This window comes from Fusarium flagelliforme (assembly GCF_020744385.1).
Source record: "Fusarium flagelliforme strain FIESC 12 MPI-CAGE-AA-0113 chromosome Unknown B0J16scaffold_2, whole genome shotgun sequence".
Classification (NCBI taxonomy): Eukaryota; Fungi; Ascomycota; class Sordariomycetes; order Hypocreales; family Nectriaceae; genus Fusarium; species Fusarium flagelliforme.
This window is the reverse complement of record NW_025763504.1, coordinates 519,976-537,839: the sequence shown is the minus strand read 5'-3', so window position 1 is coordinate 537,839 and position 17,864 is coordinate 519,976. Positions and strand designations below refer to the sequence as shown.

General features: G+C 48.4%; 7 protein-coding genes across 7 annotated transcripts; 5 read left to right on the top strand and 2 right to left on the bottom strand.

Moving 5' to 3' along the window:
- The first annotated feature begins 4 nt into the window (after positions 1-4).
- Positions 5-2,688, top strand: B0J16DRAFT_331927 (uncharacterized protein). Its single transcript, XM_046126655.1, has 4 exons — positions 5-144; positions 189-275; positions 324-2,347; positions 2,394-2,688. The coding sequence occupies exons 1-4, from the start codon at positions 123-125 to the stop codon at positions 2,484-2,486; spliced, it is 2,226 nt and encodes a 741-aa protein (XP_045985804.1). The 5' UTR covers positions 5-122; the 3' UTR covers positions 2,487-2,688.
- Positions 2,689-3,639, top strand: B0J16DRAFT_331924 (ClpP/crotonase-like domain-containing protein). The gene has a single exon (XM_046126654.1). The coding sequence runs from the start codon at positions 2,765-2,767 to the stop codon at positions 3,581-3,583; it is 819 nt and encodes a 272-aa protein (XP_045985803.1). The 5' UTR covers positions 2,689-2,764; the 3' UTR covers positions 3,584-3,639.
- Positions 3,640-4,535: 896 nt separating this feature from the next.
- B0J16DRAFT_368203 (uncharacterized protein) lies at positions 4,536-6,604 on the top strand. Its single transcript, XM_046130196.1, has 2 exons — positions 4,536-4,882; positions 4,938-6,604. The coding sequence occupies exons 1-2, from the start codon at positions 4,618-4,620 to the stop codon at positions 6,563-6,565; spliced, it is 1,893 nt and encodes a 630-aa protein (XP_045985802.1). The 5' UTR covers positions 4,536-4,617; the 3' UTR covers positions 6,566-6,604.
- A 157-nt stretch (positions 6,605-6,761) lies between these two features.
- Positions 6,762-8,132, top strand: B0J16DRAFT_331921 (uncharacterized protein). Its single transcript, XM_046126653.1, has one exon. The coding sequence runs from the start codon at positions 6,793-6,795 to the stop codon at positions 8,044-8,046; it is 1,254 nt and encodes a 417-aa protein (XP_045985801.1). The 5' UTR covers positions 6,762-6,792; the 3' UTR covers positions 8,047-8,132.
- A 96-nt stretch (positions 8,133-8,228) lies between these two features.
- On the bottom strand, positions 8,229-10,236 carry B0J16DRAFT_379781 (uncharacterized protein; the record flags this gene model as incomplete). The annotated part of the gene is made up of 5 exons (XM_046131024.1): positions 8,229-8,929; positions 8,974-9,254; positions 9,347-9,541; positions 9,585-10,022; positions 10,067-10,236. 5 exons carry the CDS (start codon positions 10,234-10,236, stop codon positions 8,229-8,231), a joined length of 1,785 nt encoding a protein of 594 aa, XP_045985800.1.
- Positions 10,237-11,402: 1,166 nt separating this feature from the next.
- B0J16DRAFT_353504 (uncharacterized protein) lies at positions 11,403-12,861 on the bottom strand (the record flags this gene model as incomplete). The annotated part of the gene is made up of 3 exons (XM_046129319.1): positions 11,403-12,115; positions 12,163-12,559; positions 12,604-12,861. 3 exons carry the CDS (start codon positions 12,859-12,861, stop codon positions 11,403-11,405), a joined length of 1,368 nt encoding a protein of 455 aa, XP_045985799.1.
- A 2,605-nt stretch (positions 12,862-15,466) lies between these two features.
- Positions 15,467-17,613, top strand: B0J16DRAFT_353503 (uncharacterized protein; the record flags this gene model as incomplete). The annotated part of the gene is made up of 3 exons (XM_046129318.1): positions 15,467-15,541; positions 15,791-15,868; positions 15,988-17,613. 3 exons carry the CDS (start codon positions 15,467-15,469, stop codon positions 17,611-17,613), a joined length of 1,779 nt encoding a protein of 592 aa, XP_045985798.1.
- Between the last annotated feature and the right edge of the window lie 251 nt (positions 17,614-17,864).

Genomic DNA, 17,864 nt, shown 5'->3' with positions numbered 1-17,864 from the left:
CAAACACGATTGCGTCGGAATCACATTGCGCAAATACCATATCGAATTTTTCGCGTCGGAATTTTTATATCCTTCTCACGCGACCCTCTTACGATTAATCCTGCGCTCATTCACGGCGCGCCATGGCTTACAATCCTTATGGCAGTATGTAACCCTTCTTCATCTTGAACTCAGAGCTAACATCGCAGACAATCCCTACGGCGCGCCTCCTGCCTATGGAGGTTACCCCGGATCAAACAATGCCCCTCCAGGAATGGCTCCTCCACCTGGTCTAGGTGCGCATACTCATGACCACTCTCACTATCAGTCTAACATGTTTCTAGGACCTCCTCCAGGCATGTCTTCTGCTCCAGGAATGGCACCTCCAGGTGTCCAGCAGTCTAGCGCCCAACAAGCTAATCGTCCAAGCGGCCTTCCACCCAGCTTCCAAGCGCCCGCCAACATGCCCAACATCAACTTCAACGCCCCCGTGATTCGACTCGGTACCTCGCAGCAAGGGAAGCCCGGTACACCCACGGGTGGACGTGAGCCCCCAAGCGGCGGACGACCTGGACTCGGCATGGATCGAGGAATGGATCGCGATCGAGGAGCGAGAGAGGTCGTTCAAGTGCTTGTACCTCCTACGAACGAAGAGAAGCTCCGAACGATCTTTATACATCAGATTTCTGAAGGCGTTGGCGGTGACGATGGTATTCAACGATTGTTGGGTGCTGTTGGAAAGCTGCGCAAGTGGGATTCTGCTGCTAGTGTCACAGAAGATCACAAAGGTGTAAAGTTTGGTTTTGCTCTGTTTGAGGATCCGTGGTCGCTTAGCACAGCAGTCAAGCTACTTCACGAGGAACAAATCGAAGTTCCTGTGAAGCGACAACCGGTTGCGGTCGACGGACCCAAGGACGATTACGAGGGTATCGAAAAGACAAAGCTTCAAGTTACGGTCGACGAGAGTTCACTCAAGTATTTGGAGTCTTATGAAGAGTCTCAAGATGGATCTATCGGAATTGAGAAGCTCGAAGCTGCCAGACTTGCATTGAAGGACGTTGTTCGCGATTTGTTCTACCCCAAAACGAATATCGCTAGCGAAGATGTCACAATGGGCAACACCGAGGGCGAGAACGTCGAAGTGGTCAATATCCCTTTGGCTCAGGAGGACGAACTTGCCGATATCCCTGCCGAGATGCGAGAAGTTGTTGCTCAAGAGATCGCTGCATTCCGTGAAAGAAGCAATCAACGAGATCTCGAACGTCTACGAAAGGAGGAAGAAATGGAGGAGATGGAGCGACGAAGAAACGGACCATCACGATCTCGACTTGATTCACCACCCAGTACAAACAACGTCCCTCTCGGCCCAAGAGGTAGCATAGCGAATGCCCCATCAGGCCCTAAGGGACAAAACGGACGAGTCGCTTTTGTGAATGGAGGCATTTCCAACACAGACCTTTCCATCCACCAAGAAGACGAAGATACAGATGCCGACGATGAAGAGCTTTACCAACGACAAAAGTCAAAGAAGGATGATGAAGATGAAAAGGTGTATCTTGAGGCTGAGCGAAAGTGGTCTAACAGAGAACGATCAAGACAAGCAGCGATAGAACGAGAACAAGAGCGAGAACGTCAAGACGCTGAATCATTCGAGCAAAGGAAGCAAGAACAGCTGGAGAGAGAAAAGGCCTGGGATGATGAGAAAGAGGCTAGTCGCAAGACACATCCATACTACCGCGACCATAGTGCTTGGGCTAGGAAGCGAGCAGCAGACCGAGCCGACGAAGAAGCACAAGACGAAGCCGACAGGAGAGCAGAGCATGATGAACAGCGTCGCGAAAAGGTCGAGATGGAACGTGCACGCGGTATGGCCGACTCGTTCCTCGACAAGCAAGCTGAAGAAATGGAAGAACGACAAGCTCCCGCCGCAGCACCGCAGCCATTCAAGCTATCCCTCGGAGCCGCGGCTCAGAAGGCTCAGGCATCCAGGGCAGCTCCTCAACGGCGCACCATTGCAGAGGTGGAAGGTCTGCTGGATGATGAAGAGGCTGATGCTTCTACTAAGCGACAGTTGATCCCTATTCAATTCGAGCCTTCTTCTGCTACAGCGCATATGACGGAGGAGGAAATCTCACAGGCTGTGAGGTCTCTGGCCCAGGAGATTCCATCTGATAAGGATGGTCTTTGGGGTTGGGATGTCAAGTGGGATTTCATGGATGGGTCTGTCATTAAGGATAAGCTCCGACCGTTTGTTGAGAAGAAGATTGTCGAGTATCTTGGTGTTCAAGAGGAGATGCTTGTCGAGGCTGTTGAAGAGCATCTTCGCGCTCATGGCACAGCATCCGCTTTAGTTGAAGAACTAGAAGGCGTACGTTCCCCCAATCCCTTTATGAGTACATTACTAACATTTACAGGCCCTCGACGACGAAGCAGAAGATCTTGTCAAGAAGCTCTGGCGTATGGTCATCTTCTTCACCGAAAGCGAGAAACGAGGTCTACCAGCGTAGGGTTGAATAAAATGTATTATTATTAATCAAGTTAATACCAGAATGGAGACGAGGCGTTGTCGGAATAAAATGATTACAATCCTTGTCTTGTATTGAGGGGTGATTGATCGTCTGGGGTGAAGACCGAGGTGCCGAGGTTCCCCACACTTTACTTGGAGCTTGATTTCAATAAGAGCTTCATGTCGTCAATTGTAGCATCAGTCAAACATTTGTATCAGTAATTACATCAATTCATTCATCACAGTACTTACAACAACATCAACCCACATCAATTCATCATGTCACTTTCACCACCAGAGGTTCCAAATGTGGTCCTCTCATACCCCAAACCTTATATTCTTCTCGTCACGCTCAATCGGCCTCAACATCTCAATGCGATGCAGCGACAGATGAGCTTCGATCTTGACCGTCTTTGGAACTGGTACGATAACGAACCCTCACTACGATGCGCCGTCATCACAGGTACCGGTCGAGCATTTTGTGCTGGAGCAGATTTGAAAGAGTGGAATGTCAAGAACAATGAAGACAGCACAAAGAAGGTGGACAAGTGGGCAGACAACGGCTTCGGTGGTTTGAGTAACCGTCGAGGTAAAAAGCCCGTCATCGCAGCCGTCAACGGTCTTTGTCTAGGTGGTGGAATGGAAATGGTACTTAACCTCGACATGGTCATCGCCAGCTCAACAGCAAAATTTGGTCTTCCCGAAGTGAAGCGCGGAGTGGTAGCCATCGCAGGAGCATTGCCACGACTGATTCGCATCGTTGGACGACAACGCGCATCCGAGATTGCACTTCTAGGACGCATGTACACCGCAGAGCAAATGCTCAACTGGGGTGTTGTGAACAAGGTTGTCTCGCTGGAGGATGTGGTACCCGAGGCCTTGAACTGGGCGGTGGAAATGTCTAACAATTCTCCCGATTCGGTTATCGTGTCGCGCGAGGGGTTGCTGGGTGGGTGGGAAGCTGAGGGGCCCAAGGATAGTACCAACAGGATTGAGCATGGGGTTTATAAGACAATTGAGGGTGGAGATAATATGAAGGAGGGCGTTATGAGTTTTGTTGAGAAGCGGAGTGCTGTTTGGAAGAACAGTAAGCTGTAGGCTGCCGATGAAAGAAGAGATTAGACTATTAGTTATCAGTGATTGACCGATCAATGAATCATGAATGATCGACATACAGTACTCAGTGAAACCTGGCATTTCCTAACCGGAGAGTTTGCATTATACCACCAACGTCGATGGCGCAAATGTCTCATCCAAGTCATTGAGACTCAGAGTCATGTTGCTGGGCATACCAAAAAGAAAGCTGCTCATTACCCGGGACGGGCCTTGTAGTGGTAGATAGCGTCCGAGGTGGGCTGTAGATAGCCCTGCGATTGGTATACGCTCAGACTCTCAAGGGAACCGGGTCCCCGAAAAGAGGGATGTTGATCGACAAAGTGAATCTCTCCGGCAGCCACAAAAGACAGATCAACCATCCAATAACCGTAATTGGATTTTCAGCTCGACGCAGGTAATAAGCCTTGTCACGATAGTGGAAAGGTAATTCCACAGTTGCCGGCACTTGCTGATGATTGATGAATTCTGGTTGGTGAATTTACCTGCAAGGATGATCAGGTGGAGTTGGACGGCAAAGCTCCATCTTGGCTTGACGAGCTCCATCTTGGTTCGACGATAGTTTTGGTGAATGTCTTGGGGCTGAGATTGTACACCAGTTAGAGTCAAGCGGCCCCTTTAGAGGGTATCGCCATGACAAAGATCGACGCAGGATATCAAATGGTCAGCCTGAAAACACCCACGACCTGTCCACTGGCGCAACCATCCAAGACACTCTTACCAAGTTGAGTCAATCGCATCCCGCCCTCGTAGGACGGCATGCGGGTGGACAAGAGAAGAATTGACGGCATCTGCGGGGATAAAGACCGGAATGAATAGTCGTGAACGGTGTACATAGCTTTGTCGATCAGAACCGTAATTCCTGGTAGCTCGATGAGATCTGAGACAGTCCAAGCTAGCAAACATAAGATGGCTGTTCCCCGACCATTTCGTCTTTGTCCTGCGTGATGCCACAACCGACAAATTGTCACCAGTGAGCCCAATCTCTGGAGTGTCACCAGTGAGCTGGTTTGTGCAACATGGATTACACTCACCTTGCGCCGAACTCTGCGACTGAGTCTGTCAGAGACCACCCCTCATCAACTCGTGATTTCCAAAGCAGACCACAAACTCCAATGGGGCCTGTAGTCGCTGGGGGTGAACCTGGGCGAAAGCCTAGGAAGCTTGTTCTTTGCTTTGATGGAACTGGTAATAAGTTTCATGGCGATGATAGCGACAGCAATATTTTGAAGATCTTTCGAATGTTGGATCGCGAGGCGGATGATCAGTACCATTACTACCAGCGTAAGTAACCGATTGAGTGTGATTGATTGAGTGTATTTGTGGCTAACAAACTCAGCTGGTATTGGTACGTACGTGATCTCAGGATCCCTCACCCACACCGGTATCAAGGCTCGCTTCAGTTCTTGGTACCAAAAAGCCAAGGATTCTGCAATTGGTTCTTCATTCGATCAGCATGTCGTTGGAGGCTATCGATTCCTCATGCGATTTTATAATCCTGGCGATGAGATTTATATGTTTGGTTTCAGTCGAGGAGCGTATATTGCGCGATTCCTGGCTGAGATGCTTGACTATGTCGGTCTGTTGTCGCACGGTAATGAAGAAATGGTCAAGTTTGCTTGGAAGGCGTTTTCTCAATGGCAAGGTCGTGAGTCGGTCCCAGAAGATGACGAAGAGGACTGCAACAAGGAGCCCGACAAGCGAACCAAACGAATAAAAGAGAAGAGAGAGGAAATGTTTCGATTCATGAAAGGTTTCCGAGAGACGTTTTCTCGCCCCGTTGGTCGTATTCGTTTCCTTGGCCTGTTTGACACGGTCAACTCTGTTCCCAGCTTCGAGACTGCTTGGATGCAGCGTAGCAAGTTTCCCTACACTGCACGAAGTAGTGCTAGGGTGATTCGTCACGCTGTCAGTATTGACGAAAGACGTGCCAAGTTCCGTCAAGATCTCATGTATCAAGATCGACCGAAGCAGAAGCCAGACAACCACCACCATTGGCACAAGGCCATCAACGACCTCCGTGAAGACATTCGCGAGGACCTCCACCCCCACGAAGAACGAGGAAGAAAGTCCAACCACCTTTCTCCCAACGAAAAACGAGGTACCAAAAAGAAGGGAGGCGAATTCGCACGATATCGGGCTCGCTCCAAATCATGCCAAAGACCAGCTCAATGTGGTGATCCCGACACCTTCTCCAACCTTTCCGGCCTTGCCCTCTCCGATATCAACAACATTGACGACGATGACGAACAAGATATGGACGAGGTCTGGTTTTCCGGAGGACACGCTGATGTCGGTGGAGGATGGGAGATCCACGAAGGTAGCAAGAGTACGAGTCATATCCCTCTTGCGTGGATTGTCCGAGAAGCACAAAGAGCCGGTCTTACATTCGACGACCAAAAGGTTGCTGAAATGGGCTGCTGCGTTAGCCACGATTGGCAAGCTGCTACTGGTCGACCACCTATTCCTGATCTTCGAGTTTCCAACGGTAGTGGAGGTTCAGGTCATGCCCCAGACATGCCCATGGACGAAAAAGAAGACGATCCCAAGGAAAAATTCCACGACGTCATGCACGGCGCTTGCACAGCTCGAATCCACGACTCACTAGAGTACGGCCAAGGTCTCGGCGCAATTGCAGTTTCTGCCTGGAAAATCATGGAGTACATGCCCTTCCGTAGAATGGATTTGCAGTCCGACGGATCATGGAAGCCAATTCGTTGGCCTCTCCCCGGCGGTGAAACTCGTGATGTTCCCGATGGTGTTAGGGTTCATGGAAGTGTCATTCGTCGTATGAAGATGGACGAGAATTATCGTCCTGGAAATCTCATCATCGGAGGTGGTGGTAGGGGCGTTAGAAAAGCTCCTGCTAAACATGGCATCGGTGATTGGGAATGTGTAGCTGATCACGGTGATCCAGTTGGTGAAATTTGGACACGGAAGAAGAAGGATGACAGATTGCGAGATTAATCACTGTAATGAATACGATAATAGTCAGTTAATGGATGTCAATTAATATTTTATTTGTCTGTTGAAGCGATGCTGAGGTGACGTCGAAGTGTGTAAGTTGAATGACATCGATCTAAGGCAAGTGCACGTCACGTGCAGCTCCTTAACGGACTTGATGGAAGGAGCCACGCAACAAAACTTCAGACCAACATCAATGGTGCGCTGAATCAACCAGCCATCAATTAATCATGCCTCTCGTTCTTTTTCTAGGCGTGCTCGAAAATGGCATTCCCGAACCAGTTCGCCAACATGGCCGTACAATAATCTACACGATCCTTGTCCTCGCATTCCTCACCCTTCTCAAGATCTGGACATCCGGCCGCAACAACCCAACCCAACGCCTCCTCCATGGCAAAGTCGTGATGATGACGGGCGGAACGTCCGGGATAGGCGCTTCCACGGCTTTAGGTCTCGCATCGCAGGGTGCGCAGCTGGTTCTGCTCACGTCCTCTCCCCCGACCGATCCGTTCCTCGTCGAATACATTCAAGACCTTCGAGCAAAGACGAATAACCAAATGATTTATGCGGAACAAGTTGATCTGTCGAGCTTTCACAGTATTCGAAAATTTGCGACCAAGTGGATTGATAATGCGCCTCCGAGACGATTGGACATGATTTATTTGGGTGCTGCTGTCCTTACGCCCCCTGGTGGAAAGAGAAGGGAGTCTGAGGAGGGTATTGAAGAGACTTGGATGGTCAATTTCTTGGCCAATTTCCATCTTCTCGGTATTTTGAGTCCTGCTCTTCGTGCGCAGCCTATCGATCGAGATGTTCGAGTTATCATCCCTACCTGCTCTTCCTACATCGCATCGCCACCCCTCAAGGACCCTGTTTCTCGAGATACCTGGACACCAGGCGCCGCCTACGCTCGAAGCAAACTCGCCATGAACGTCTTTGGTCAAGCTTTCCAAAAGCATCTCGACTCCTACGAACGTCCTGATAAAGCTCCCAACAATACACGAGTCATCTTTGTCGACCCTGGTCTAGCCCGAACCCCAAGCACTCGTCGCTGGTTGACGCGTGGATCTCTATGGGGTTTGGCCATCTACACTGCAGGCTACATCTTTCCCTGGTTCCTCCTCAAGTCTCCCAACATGGCATCCCAATCAATTCTCTACGCAGCCATGGACCCTGAATTCGCTCGAGGCAACGGTGGCAAGCTCATCAAGGAGTGTATGGAAGTTGACTTTGCACGAAAGGAAGTCAAGGATGATGAAATTGCCAAGAAACTATGGGAGGAGAGCGATAATCTGATCGAAAAGGTGGAGAAGATTCAGGCCAAGAAGAGAGCTGCTAAGAAGGCGGCCGACGAAAAGATGGCAAAGGACAAGACTGAAAAGGAAAAGGAAGCCGAGATTGAGGAGTTAGTTGACGCTATCAAAAAGGGCAAGGAGAAGGCTGCGGCTAAGGAAAAGACTGGCAAGAAGAAGGGTAAAAAATAGGTAATGATATACGGAACATAGACAGGCATAGACGGAGTTTGGGTTCATATCTGGTCCGACGGCTACGGGGGAGGTTCAAAAGTATATGTCGCATCCGACGGCGTAAATCTATTGCTATCACCAACTCCGCGCTCTACCTAACCCGTGTCCGTATGTGATGTATATAACTTTGACTTTTCCACTCATCGCTCACCCAAAAAGTCGAATGGTCCGGTGAAGAGTAAGTTCTCCATTTCTTTGTCAACTTCAAGATCTGCCAGCAGATCCGTCATCCAAGGTTCTGGCTCTCCAGTTATTTGCAAACTTGGTACCATACCAGTGTCCTGGAAGGATGATGGTGTAAAACCCATATCTCCTGAGAATGGATTTGTTGGTGATGCCTCGTTTGATCCGAAGAGACTGCCTACTTCAGGCGACTCAACAGGACCAGATCGTTCAAGATACCACTGTTCAATCCTTCTTGCACGTCTTGCGAGACCCCAATACGGATCTGGTTCCGTATCACCACCCGAAGCAGCCTCCATTCGCAAAACAATTTGACGCAGGGTATGCGGCATATCGAGAATACGACGAAGATGGCCTGCTACCTGTGTATTCTCAGGCTGTCCTGCAATAAGGTCGAGACGAACGGCTAGGGAGACTGCGCAGTAGAGCATTATCCAGCCTATGTTGGGCATACTGTCTTCTTCACCTTGAGGAAGGATGAGTATCACGCTGATGAGGGATTTGGCTGCCGACATGCTCTGGGAGAGCCAATCGAGAAGACGAGTTTGGTCTGTTCCTTGTTGAAGGCTTTGGAAACCACTTGGGCCGTATGACATGCCGTCTGGCGAAGGTTGACAAATAATCAGATCGAGGACATGGATTTGTAGAAGAATGGTGGCTAGAAATATCAGCACGGCACTATACCAGAAGCAGAGAACTTACGACTTTCACTTAGAGGGAATGGGAAGGCTTGTTTCGTCGACGTATATCGGTCTCTGATTCGTTGTAGTTCCGCGGGTAGTTGTGCTGGTCTTGATCCACGCGTCGTCCCTGTTGCTTCGATAACAGCATCGTCGACTTCTTCTGTGAGTTTCTGAAGGTAGATGATATACGGGAGATGTCGATCTGATGGAAAAGAGCCCGCTGATAGGAGGCTATGACAGCATTCGAGGATGTATGGCGAGTATCTGAAGTGATGCGACTTTTGCAACAAAACTGCAGAACTGTGTTGTGTTAGTTGAGTCGTCTGTATATTTTGATGAACCTGCTCCTCAAAAGAACTCAATCAGAGTTGTGGACAATGGATTTGACATACCTTGACGACAGATAATATGTCCCTGCTAGAGCTCTCATCTCATCATGCGTCATTTCACCACTCGCATGCTTATTCTCCCTGTTCAACGCCCATAGACTTGCTATTCTTGGTCTATCGAGTCTCATATCCGAGATGATACTCGCAGCGAGTGATAAATGCTGTGTATACTTCATCGTACTCTGATGATAATGCGCCCTGACTCATTAGCAACGAACACAAACACAATGGTCCAACATACCACGCCAGATGGATCAAAAGACCCTGCAACATATCCAAACTCGCAAAAGGACCCTTTATCATCCTCACAACCACAATCTCATTAAACAACTTCCCCAGTTCTCTCTGCAACTTGCGATCTTCATGACAAGACGCTGCGAGTACCGCTACGCATAAAGCTGGTTTGTCCTGGACCAACCCCTGAATCGTAATTGACTCTGGAATCATGACGAATGGAAAATGAGGTGCCATTCGAATTTTGAAGAAATCAAGACACTCTTGCCCTTTTTCGAGAGTAATCATTCCTCTAGCGAAAGGATTATGCGTCGCTTCTGTGTCTATACTCCCAGACGGAGTAGACATCCCCGGCGAAGCATCCATGAAATTCGGTGCAGAAGACAAAGAGGGTGATCGCGATCTCGATGTCGTGGGACTCCCAGGCTCAAGAGTCCTTGAAGGTCTATTCTCATTAGCTCAGTTCAATTCTTCTTCATGCTCACTCACCCAGGTCTCAAAGCCTTGCGTCGTCTAGAAGGGTTAAACACGCAAGTCTTGTTAAGTCTCAAACACCGATCACATTTTCCCGACTCTTGAGTCTTTTCGCAACGAATTTTGGCGTGAAAACATGTTTGACATGTTTTTAGGAGAGTGACATTTTCCGCTCGTGAAGCCATCGCGACTTTTTTTGTTGTCCTTGTGGGAGATGAGAGAGTCGCACATGGCCGAAAATTAGACTGCTAGTCTCTTTTATTTCATTTCAGAATGATCTTCATGACAAGAAATTGATGTAATGTCATTCGTCGGGCTTAAATCTACCGTGCCCGTGTATAGTCAGTCAAGCATAGTCGTGCGTGCGCGGAGCGGACATGGGGAAATCGATATGTGGCTGTGTCGGACTCGGCTTTCGGTCGATTTGTGGCGAAGCTGCTAAACCTGACAGAATAACTCACATCTAATTAAGGCGGGTTTTATCTGTCTGGTCGGAGAAACGGACTGAGGCACAGATGCTTTATGCTGCCAAGTCCGTGTCCGTTCCCACACGGCAGTTCAAGGGGATCTGTCACTATCTTTATCGGACTCGTTAGTTTTCGCTCTCGGTATTTAGAGTAATAAATCCAGGAACAGATCCACTTTGATGAGCCTTGTAGGGCAGAATGACCATTCAGAATGAGGTTTTTCTGTGAGCAATGCAGGTGAGCAGATTGCAGATGAGCAAGTTGCAGGTGAGCCACTTGCATAAACTTGCGCAATCAATATCGGTATTCTTTTCTTGTTTTAACGTATGATTTCATTGTTCATTGATGAAAATGTCTACTTTTCTTTTGAATTGACACGGCTTAATTGAGTTTGCTCTAATGAGGCCTTCACATCCGTCAGCAATAAGCTATTTTAGTCTGACAAGCGCGCGGTATGACGCTATTTATTCGACTCATTTAATTGAGTCAGTGCGCTCTATTAAATTTGAGGGGAATCAATAGTTAAGTTTCATTCATTATGAATGGATGTCGTGGTGTTTAGCTTGGACTGAATGCTGTGCCGTACAAAATGAGCCGAAACCCTGAAACTTGTTCATGTAAGATGAGATCATGGTATAAGGTGAGCCTCGAGCCTCGTTACATTATGAGGTATACCGTGAGGCTCAGACGGAGTGAGTAATTGATCTCATCCAAAAAATACTCAGGTCTTGGCCAGTGCTTGGTTATTGTTCCTGTGGACAACACAAAGGGTCAAATGAGCTCACGAAACGCATGTCAAAAGGTTTGTCACTCATTCAATCATCAATCAGAACAATCTCACCACTTACTTCACAGCCCTTCATGCCTCACCTCATTCACCATCCTCAATGCTGACCCTGCAACTCATAAACCACCGAAGGACGATTCTCCAACTCAGCCGGCCTTCCATGGCCATCCATCTCCGTCGGATTCTTCTTGACCTCCGTAAAGTGAGAGTCTGTAGGACTTCCAACTTCGGAAACACCAGATCCCTTTTTCTTATTACGCCTCTTCATCCATAGCCAACCCAACACACCAGCAAGCAGAGCGCCGACACCAACTCCAACACCGATTCCTGCCTTGGCTCCTGAACTTAAGCCTGAAGATTCATCAGGTGTCTCAGTCTGTGCTGGTGGGTTGTTGTCTGTCTTACTCGGCTCTTCCTGTGGTAAAGCCACTGCATCTTCCCATTTCCCGTCGTAGTTTCTGTAGGCTTGTACGATGGTCTTGTTGGACCAGTAGTAGATCCATGATTTGCCGTCGGGTTGGAAGTACGCCACCGCTATGCCAGAGTTTGGGTCATCAGCGGTAGGCCAGACCTCTTCAGTCTGGTTCGATGTTGTGTTCCATGTTTCCCTCGTCGCTGCCACCTCATGGAGTTTACTATCGGTGCCGATGTAGAAGATGCTTCGCTTTCGTGAGCGATCTATCGATGAGCCCATTGCTTCGAGTGAGGAGTTCCAAGCTGGTAGAGTGAAAGTGGGCGGGTTAAAGTCCGTTGGCTCGATAGTTTTGGAGTTGTTTGTAAAGTTGTTTCCTATTCCTGTTGGAAAGCCCGCTGATGATCGTCAGTGATGGAAGAGGACCTTGAGACTGAGTACAAACCTAGTCTCCACCGTCCAGACTTCTCCAAACGAGATGTCCAGATGTCATTCTCACCTCTAGGAAAGGCGACCGTCATGTTCTCTTTATCGATATGTGCAGACCCTATCGCCATTCCCGCCGCGATACCCTGAGAAACATACCCACCGTCAGCCCAATCGGTCGTTTGAGTGTACCGCAGCACCATGACGTTTCTCTCTTCGTCGTGATAGAAGACACGATATCCGTTGTCGGCGCCCAGTAGATCAACGGCAAGACCTGAGTTGTTGTGAATAGAGTCGATCTCAGCCGTTTCCGAAATGCGATACTCTCCACTGCGAACAAGCTTTCCTGTCTTCATATCGCATTGGTAGTACCCATTGACTATAGCGTTGTCCTTGGATTGCCAAAAGAGAGAGGCCTGCGTTGTCAGCTACCATCCACGCTTAAGCTAAGAATACGTACAATGACTTTCTCCTGGTTAAAGTCATACCAGCCTGCCCCCGCCAATGCTGTACCATTTTTCGGTGTCTCCTTCGCATCCAAGATATTCGGCTTGTCGAGTGGAAAGATGGGTGTTTTCTTGCTGTTGCAGTTACTGTAAAGGATCTTTCCAGTGGTGGGATCCTGGGCGCCGACTTGGATGGTTCGTTCGGTATTATAAGCATAGAGAGCATGGCTGTAGCATGGCTGGATCCATGCTAGCATCAATAGCCATAGCATGATACACTGACATCCGTACGAAAGCATCTTCGAGCGTGAACTTCTGAAGTTCCAGGATCAGCCGAAATCTGGGAAGTGGAAGACTTATTACCAGGGAGGTCCCTCTCTTAAGTCCCCTTTTCGTAAGTTATAGCCCTTTCAGGAGACGCATGGTGATAAGTTACGGTCTGAAGACGACCAGTAGTAGCTCATTTTCCTAGATGGGACTTTTGCATGTCAGTCTTACAATGCGGGTGAGAGATCGTCCAGTCTTCTTACTTGCGGCTGAAGTATGGTCGCTTTCAATTCGCCATCGGGGACCTTGAGGGTTGTGAATAGCTTGAGGGCGTCCTATGGGATGAAGCTCGGTATGGTCTAATTTGTCTCGGTCGTGCCGAGTAAGGTAGGATTTGTGTCGAAGCAACCTCCATGATAGTGAACGGGTGCCAAGAAGCCACATGGTGAGATGGGGAGCCTTATCTGAGATAATCTCAACTCTTCGCCGTTTACTCGCGATAGATTGGATTGCGAAGCGCTCGGCGAGCATTCGGTTTGACTCGACCGGTAAGACGAATATTCGATCATTTCCCCATACTGCGATATCGGACGAAGCTCCCCGTCGTTTCGAAGCTCCAAAGAAGATGAGAGGCGGCGAAAGTTCGATGCATCTTAAGGCTGAAGACGTGCTGACATGACACCTGGCCAAGATCAGCATTGTGGTCACCATCCTTGTATTTTCGGGTTGCGAACGGTCCGAGCCTTGCTTGCTAAGCCCTATGGAAATGTTAGAAATAATCATGTGAAACAAGCTGACACTTACAATGTCGTTCCATCATTGTTCTTGCCCATAATACATACAGGCAGTCTGCTCTGTTCTTCTGAGCACATCGCAATTTTCAGAACAGTCCTTGACAAGGCAGAATGCTGTGTTGATTGCTTGAAGCGGGATTCCAACAATAAATTCCTGTGATTGGAAATTCGAAATGCGTGTTCCCTGATGTGGTCGACTGGCACATTACAGCCTGGTTCTTGCAGCTGGCAGGTTCGGGCCCCAAGTGGGTGGTCCAGCCTGATTTGATACGTTTGCAACTTCCTCAATAAATTACGGCAAGAGCCTATCGCTTGATTGAAGTGACATCCTGCATTAGTTTCAAGTTCCCCCTTGGTCGCACCTTCTTCGTTGTGCCTTTTTCGTGGTTCCTTCCTTCGCGGTACGTTCCTCCAACATCATTCTCTACCACCGGGCCTTCCTCCAATGCCTGCCTTTGTTACTATCGCGCCTTCAGCTCTTGACTTCTTTTTTCTCTTCGTTTTCATTTCAGACTTTGACAAGTTGATTGAATCTCTAGTTACGATAGCTTTCACAGACAGTGTTAAGCTGTTCAAGCAATTAACAAATCTACATCGCGACTGGTACGTACGCTGCATCGGGGTCAACTTCAGCCTTGCTAACATTGTCAGATCGAAGATCATTCATTAAAGAGTTATCATCATCCACACGATCCGTTCACTAGAACAGCGCCGCCTGGAAGAGACCAAGAGACCGACCTCCTGGAATATACGGACTCGGACCATAGGACAAGCGCATGATACCCATCGATGGGCCTAGAAGGACAAAACGCTTTGCTTGGTTCAACAAGGACCAGGACACGTCCAAGAAGGAGAAACAGAAGCTTCAGGACGAGATCTAGTATCCAAACAATACTCAGTAGTCCAAAGATGAATTATTTTGACTTTTTCTCAAGCGCGGGCCCTGAATTATACATATCAAATCAACACAAGAATAATCGCAGATTTTGAACCTAAATGCTAATAAAGGTCCAGTATAAAGGTATATTTTGTAACTCATATTAGTATCGTGATAATTGCCATAAAAACTCGTCCTCCTCTAGAAGGTTAGTTGTCAAACACTTCCTCATCAACATCAAAAAAAAACCACACAACCACACAACTGCACAACCACCCAAGATGACATCCTCCAGATCGACAATCGCCCATGGGCACGCCAAAGATGAATACTGCAAGCAACTACGAGAGAAGCTTGCAAAGGTTGATAAGGAGGAAAAAGACCTTAAGTCCGCACTCGATCAAGCCAAAGGGCAGGAGGAAAAGTTCAAGATGAATCCTTCTCTGGCCGAGAAGATCATAGGGCTAGAAAGGAAGCTGAAACAAGTTAAGGAGAAGAGGAAAGATCTTAAATCGCAGCTTGAAACGGAGACTCGTTTGAAAGAAGATCAAATCGATAGGGGCAACCACTCTGTCTAGGAAGCGTGGCGCCATGTACATATGCTAATTAAAGCGGACACTTCATTTTGGTATGTAGGCTGCATTGTAGTTAACTTCCGACTTGCTAACAGCCAGGTCGAGAATTCATCCGTTATAGAGTCATCATCATGAATACATTACGGCAAGAGCCTACCGCTTGTTGCAGATGACACCCTGCATTAGTTTCAACTTGCCTCCTGCCTTTTTCGGAGTTCCTTCCTCCGTGGTTGTTTCCTTAAACGTCATTCCACCGTGCCTCCCCTCTGCCACACCCTATCGCAATCGCTCCTTCAGCTTTGATGTATTTTTATTCACTTTCAACTTCGACATACCGATTGGCTCCCTGGGTTTCCACCACACTATGGCTTCCACAGACAACTTTGAGCTATCTGATATACAAGCAATCAATAAATCAACGGAATCTACATTGCGACTGGTATGTACAATGCATCATGGTCTCTATTGAGCTTGCTAACAGTGCCAGCTCGAAGACTCATGCCTTACAGAGTCATCCCCCATACGATCCAAGCCGTTCACAAGAAAGACGCCTCCAAAACGAGACATAGAGACCGACCTCCGGGAAGATGTGAACCTGGACCCTCCAAGAAGCCCGTACATGTTCATCGGTCGTCCTCCAAGGACGAAACGCAGCAAGAGGAAATTGGCCCTCCTCCATTTCGCTTAGGTTCAACTACCCTCTGTCGCTGTGACATTCATTCTTATCTCACTATATGCCGCCGAGGTTCGCTGGAATAATCCTCCTGTTGGGGCCTTGAATGCTCTACAGTTTGCAGCAAAAGCGCATGAGGGTTTGATACTCATGTCTTTGGGGGATATGGGGATATTCTGCTATGCCGAATCTCATACGGTCTTCAACACCAGGACATTGGTGTTCCAATTGGCTTTATCTCTTCTGCGTTTTACATTGGCGCCCCACTACGCTATCTCGTCAGTGGCGAGCTCTGGGTTCCAATACTCCGGTCTGACAGAAAGATCGGCTCGGATAAAACCACTTTCGCCATGGTCATCCTCATCACAATCCTCTGCCTCAGTGCTAGCCCTCTCTCCGCTATCCTTATGATACCTATTCCAGGGTGGTGGATGGATCATTCCTACAAGGACTTCTTTGTTTTTTACACCAAGGATATGATTCATGGATCAATCTTGGATTCTGAATCCGGACCACTTGTGAATGAATCGATCGGTGCTCTCGCTGCAACAACTCGGGAGATCTCTACTACCTTTCTGTCCACGACTTTCTCGGGGGATCTTAGGCCTATTTACTCTTATCCTGGCCTGAATCAGCAAGCCGCTCAGCTTCTGAATATCAGTTTCTCCAACTATGCCGCACGATTTCGGCGCACCTCAGTCGGGCTTCTGGGTGGCCTAGTAATCGCTACATGTCCCTTGTCATCCATTGCGTCTAGTCTAGGCGACTTCGGAACGATTAATTTGGATGAAGAATTGGCTACATCACCGCCTCTACTTATTACCGCCGAGCGGGAGTCTGCCAATTCTACCAAACTTGGAAGATGGAAACAACCACTCTTAGTCACTACATGCTCCCGAGGAAGTTTAGACGGAGATCTTGTGAGCTTTTGGTTCAAATCCAGTCTCCTCGATAAGACTCTAACGCTCAATGTCGAGTCGGACTCAGCGCTGGCAGAGTTGAACAAGAAGCATCAATCCACACCAGGTCCTCTGGGCTACCGATATCTTAATCTAAGACAGACCAGGGGATGGCCAGTGAGCGCAGATATATTGTTTGGCAACCGTACCGATGCACTCGACTCCTTCAACGCTGAGTATCACCTTTGTCTCATCTTCGCCAGATGGATAGAGGCAGATGTCTGGATGGAGCCTTCAACGTCAGCCGATATCTTCGTCCATCTTCCCTTCCCCACGACAGAATCATTGGAAAAGGTGAAAGATTCTTTTGATACACCAGATTTCATTCGCATTAATAACGGGTGGATGGAAGGCATTGGAACTCTTCCCAATGCGTCATTTTACGACGCAATGCAGCTTTACCATGGACAAACTACTATCCAGCTCCCCCTGGAACGTGTACTGGCTTTGCATGTTATAGATGCGATGGCTACAGAGCGTGGATCTACAACCGAAGAGTCAGTCAAAGCTGGCAGCTTAGTCATTACACGATACGCTTACACATACGCATTCAACATTGCAAGCAGCTCTTCTATTCCAGTTGCCTTTTGCGTCCTCGCTCTTCACTTGTTGATGATCCTGATTCACTTGATCATCATAGCCACCTCACGTTGCCCTTGGAAAGGTTCGGATTGGGAAAGCTTTGGGGACATGCTTATACTTGCTCTTCGCTCAAAAGCGCCAATTGAGCCCGGGGATGCTGACAAAAAGCACTCAAAGTCAAGGTCGTGGGCAACACCGGTTGTTATTAAGACAAATGAAGACGACGGGCGACAGCATATAGTCGTGAAGGACGGGTCGGAGTACAGAGAAGCCTCTTGGCGGGAATCGAATTCTTGAGAGATTCTCGGGCGGTATTGATTTGAGGAGGATTATTTGTCAAATAATATTTGATCCTGCTCCGGATCGTCGAAGAAATTGGCTCTTCTCAAGCACCGATGATGGTTCGCTACCATGATGACATTAACAGGCTACTGCGGAGCCACTCAGTCAGAAGTGCATTCAGCTGCGCGTACGGTTTCAACGTCTCAATTGATGGAATTCCATGGAGGGCATTTCCGCCGACCTCTCCGTCTACGAGCACTACCAGA

Coding starts and splice junctions, on each gene's coding strand:
- B0J16DRAFT_331924 (XM_046126654.1), top strand. CDS start 2,765: ATGTCACTTTCACCACCAGAGGTTCCAAATGTGGTCCTCTCATACCCC.
- B0J16DRAFT_331927 (XM_046126655.1), top strand. CDS start 123: ATGGCTTACAATCCTTATGGCA. Junction 145..188: donor GGCTTACAATCCTTATGGCA/GTATGTAACCCT, acceptor CTAACATCGCAG/ACAATCCCTACGGCGCGCCT. Junction 276..323: donor GGCTCCTCCACCTGGTCTAG/GTGCGCATACTC, acceptor ACATGTTTCTAG/GACCTCCTCCAGGCATGTCT.
- B0J16DRAFT_331921 (XM_046126653.1), top strand. CDS start 6,793: ATGCCTCTCGTTCTTTTTCTAGGCGTGCTCGAAAATGGCATTCCCGAA.
- B0J16DRAFT_368203 (XM_046130196.1), top strand. CDS start 4,618: ATGGATTACACTCACCTTGCGCCGAACTCTGCGACTGAGTCTGTCAGA. Junction 4,883..4,937: donor TCAGTACCATTACTACCAGC/GTAAGTAACCGA, acceptor TAACAAACTCAG/CTGGTATTGGTACGTACGTG.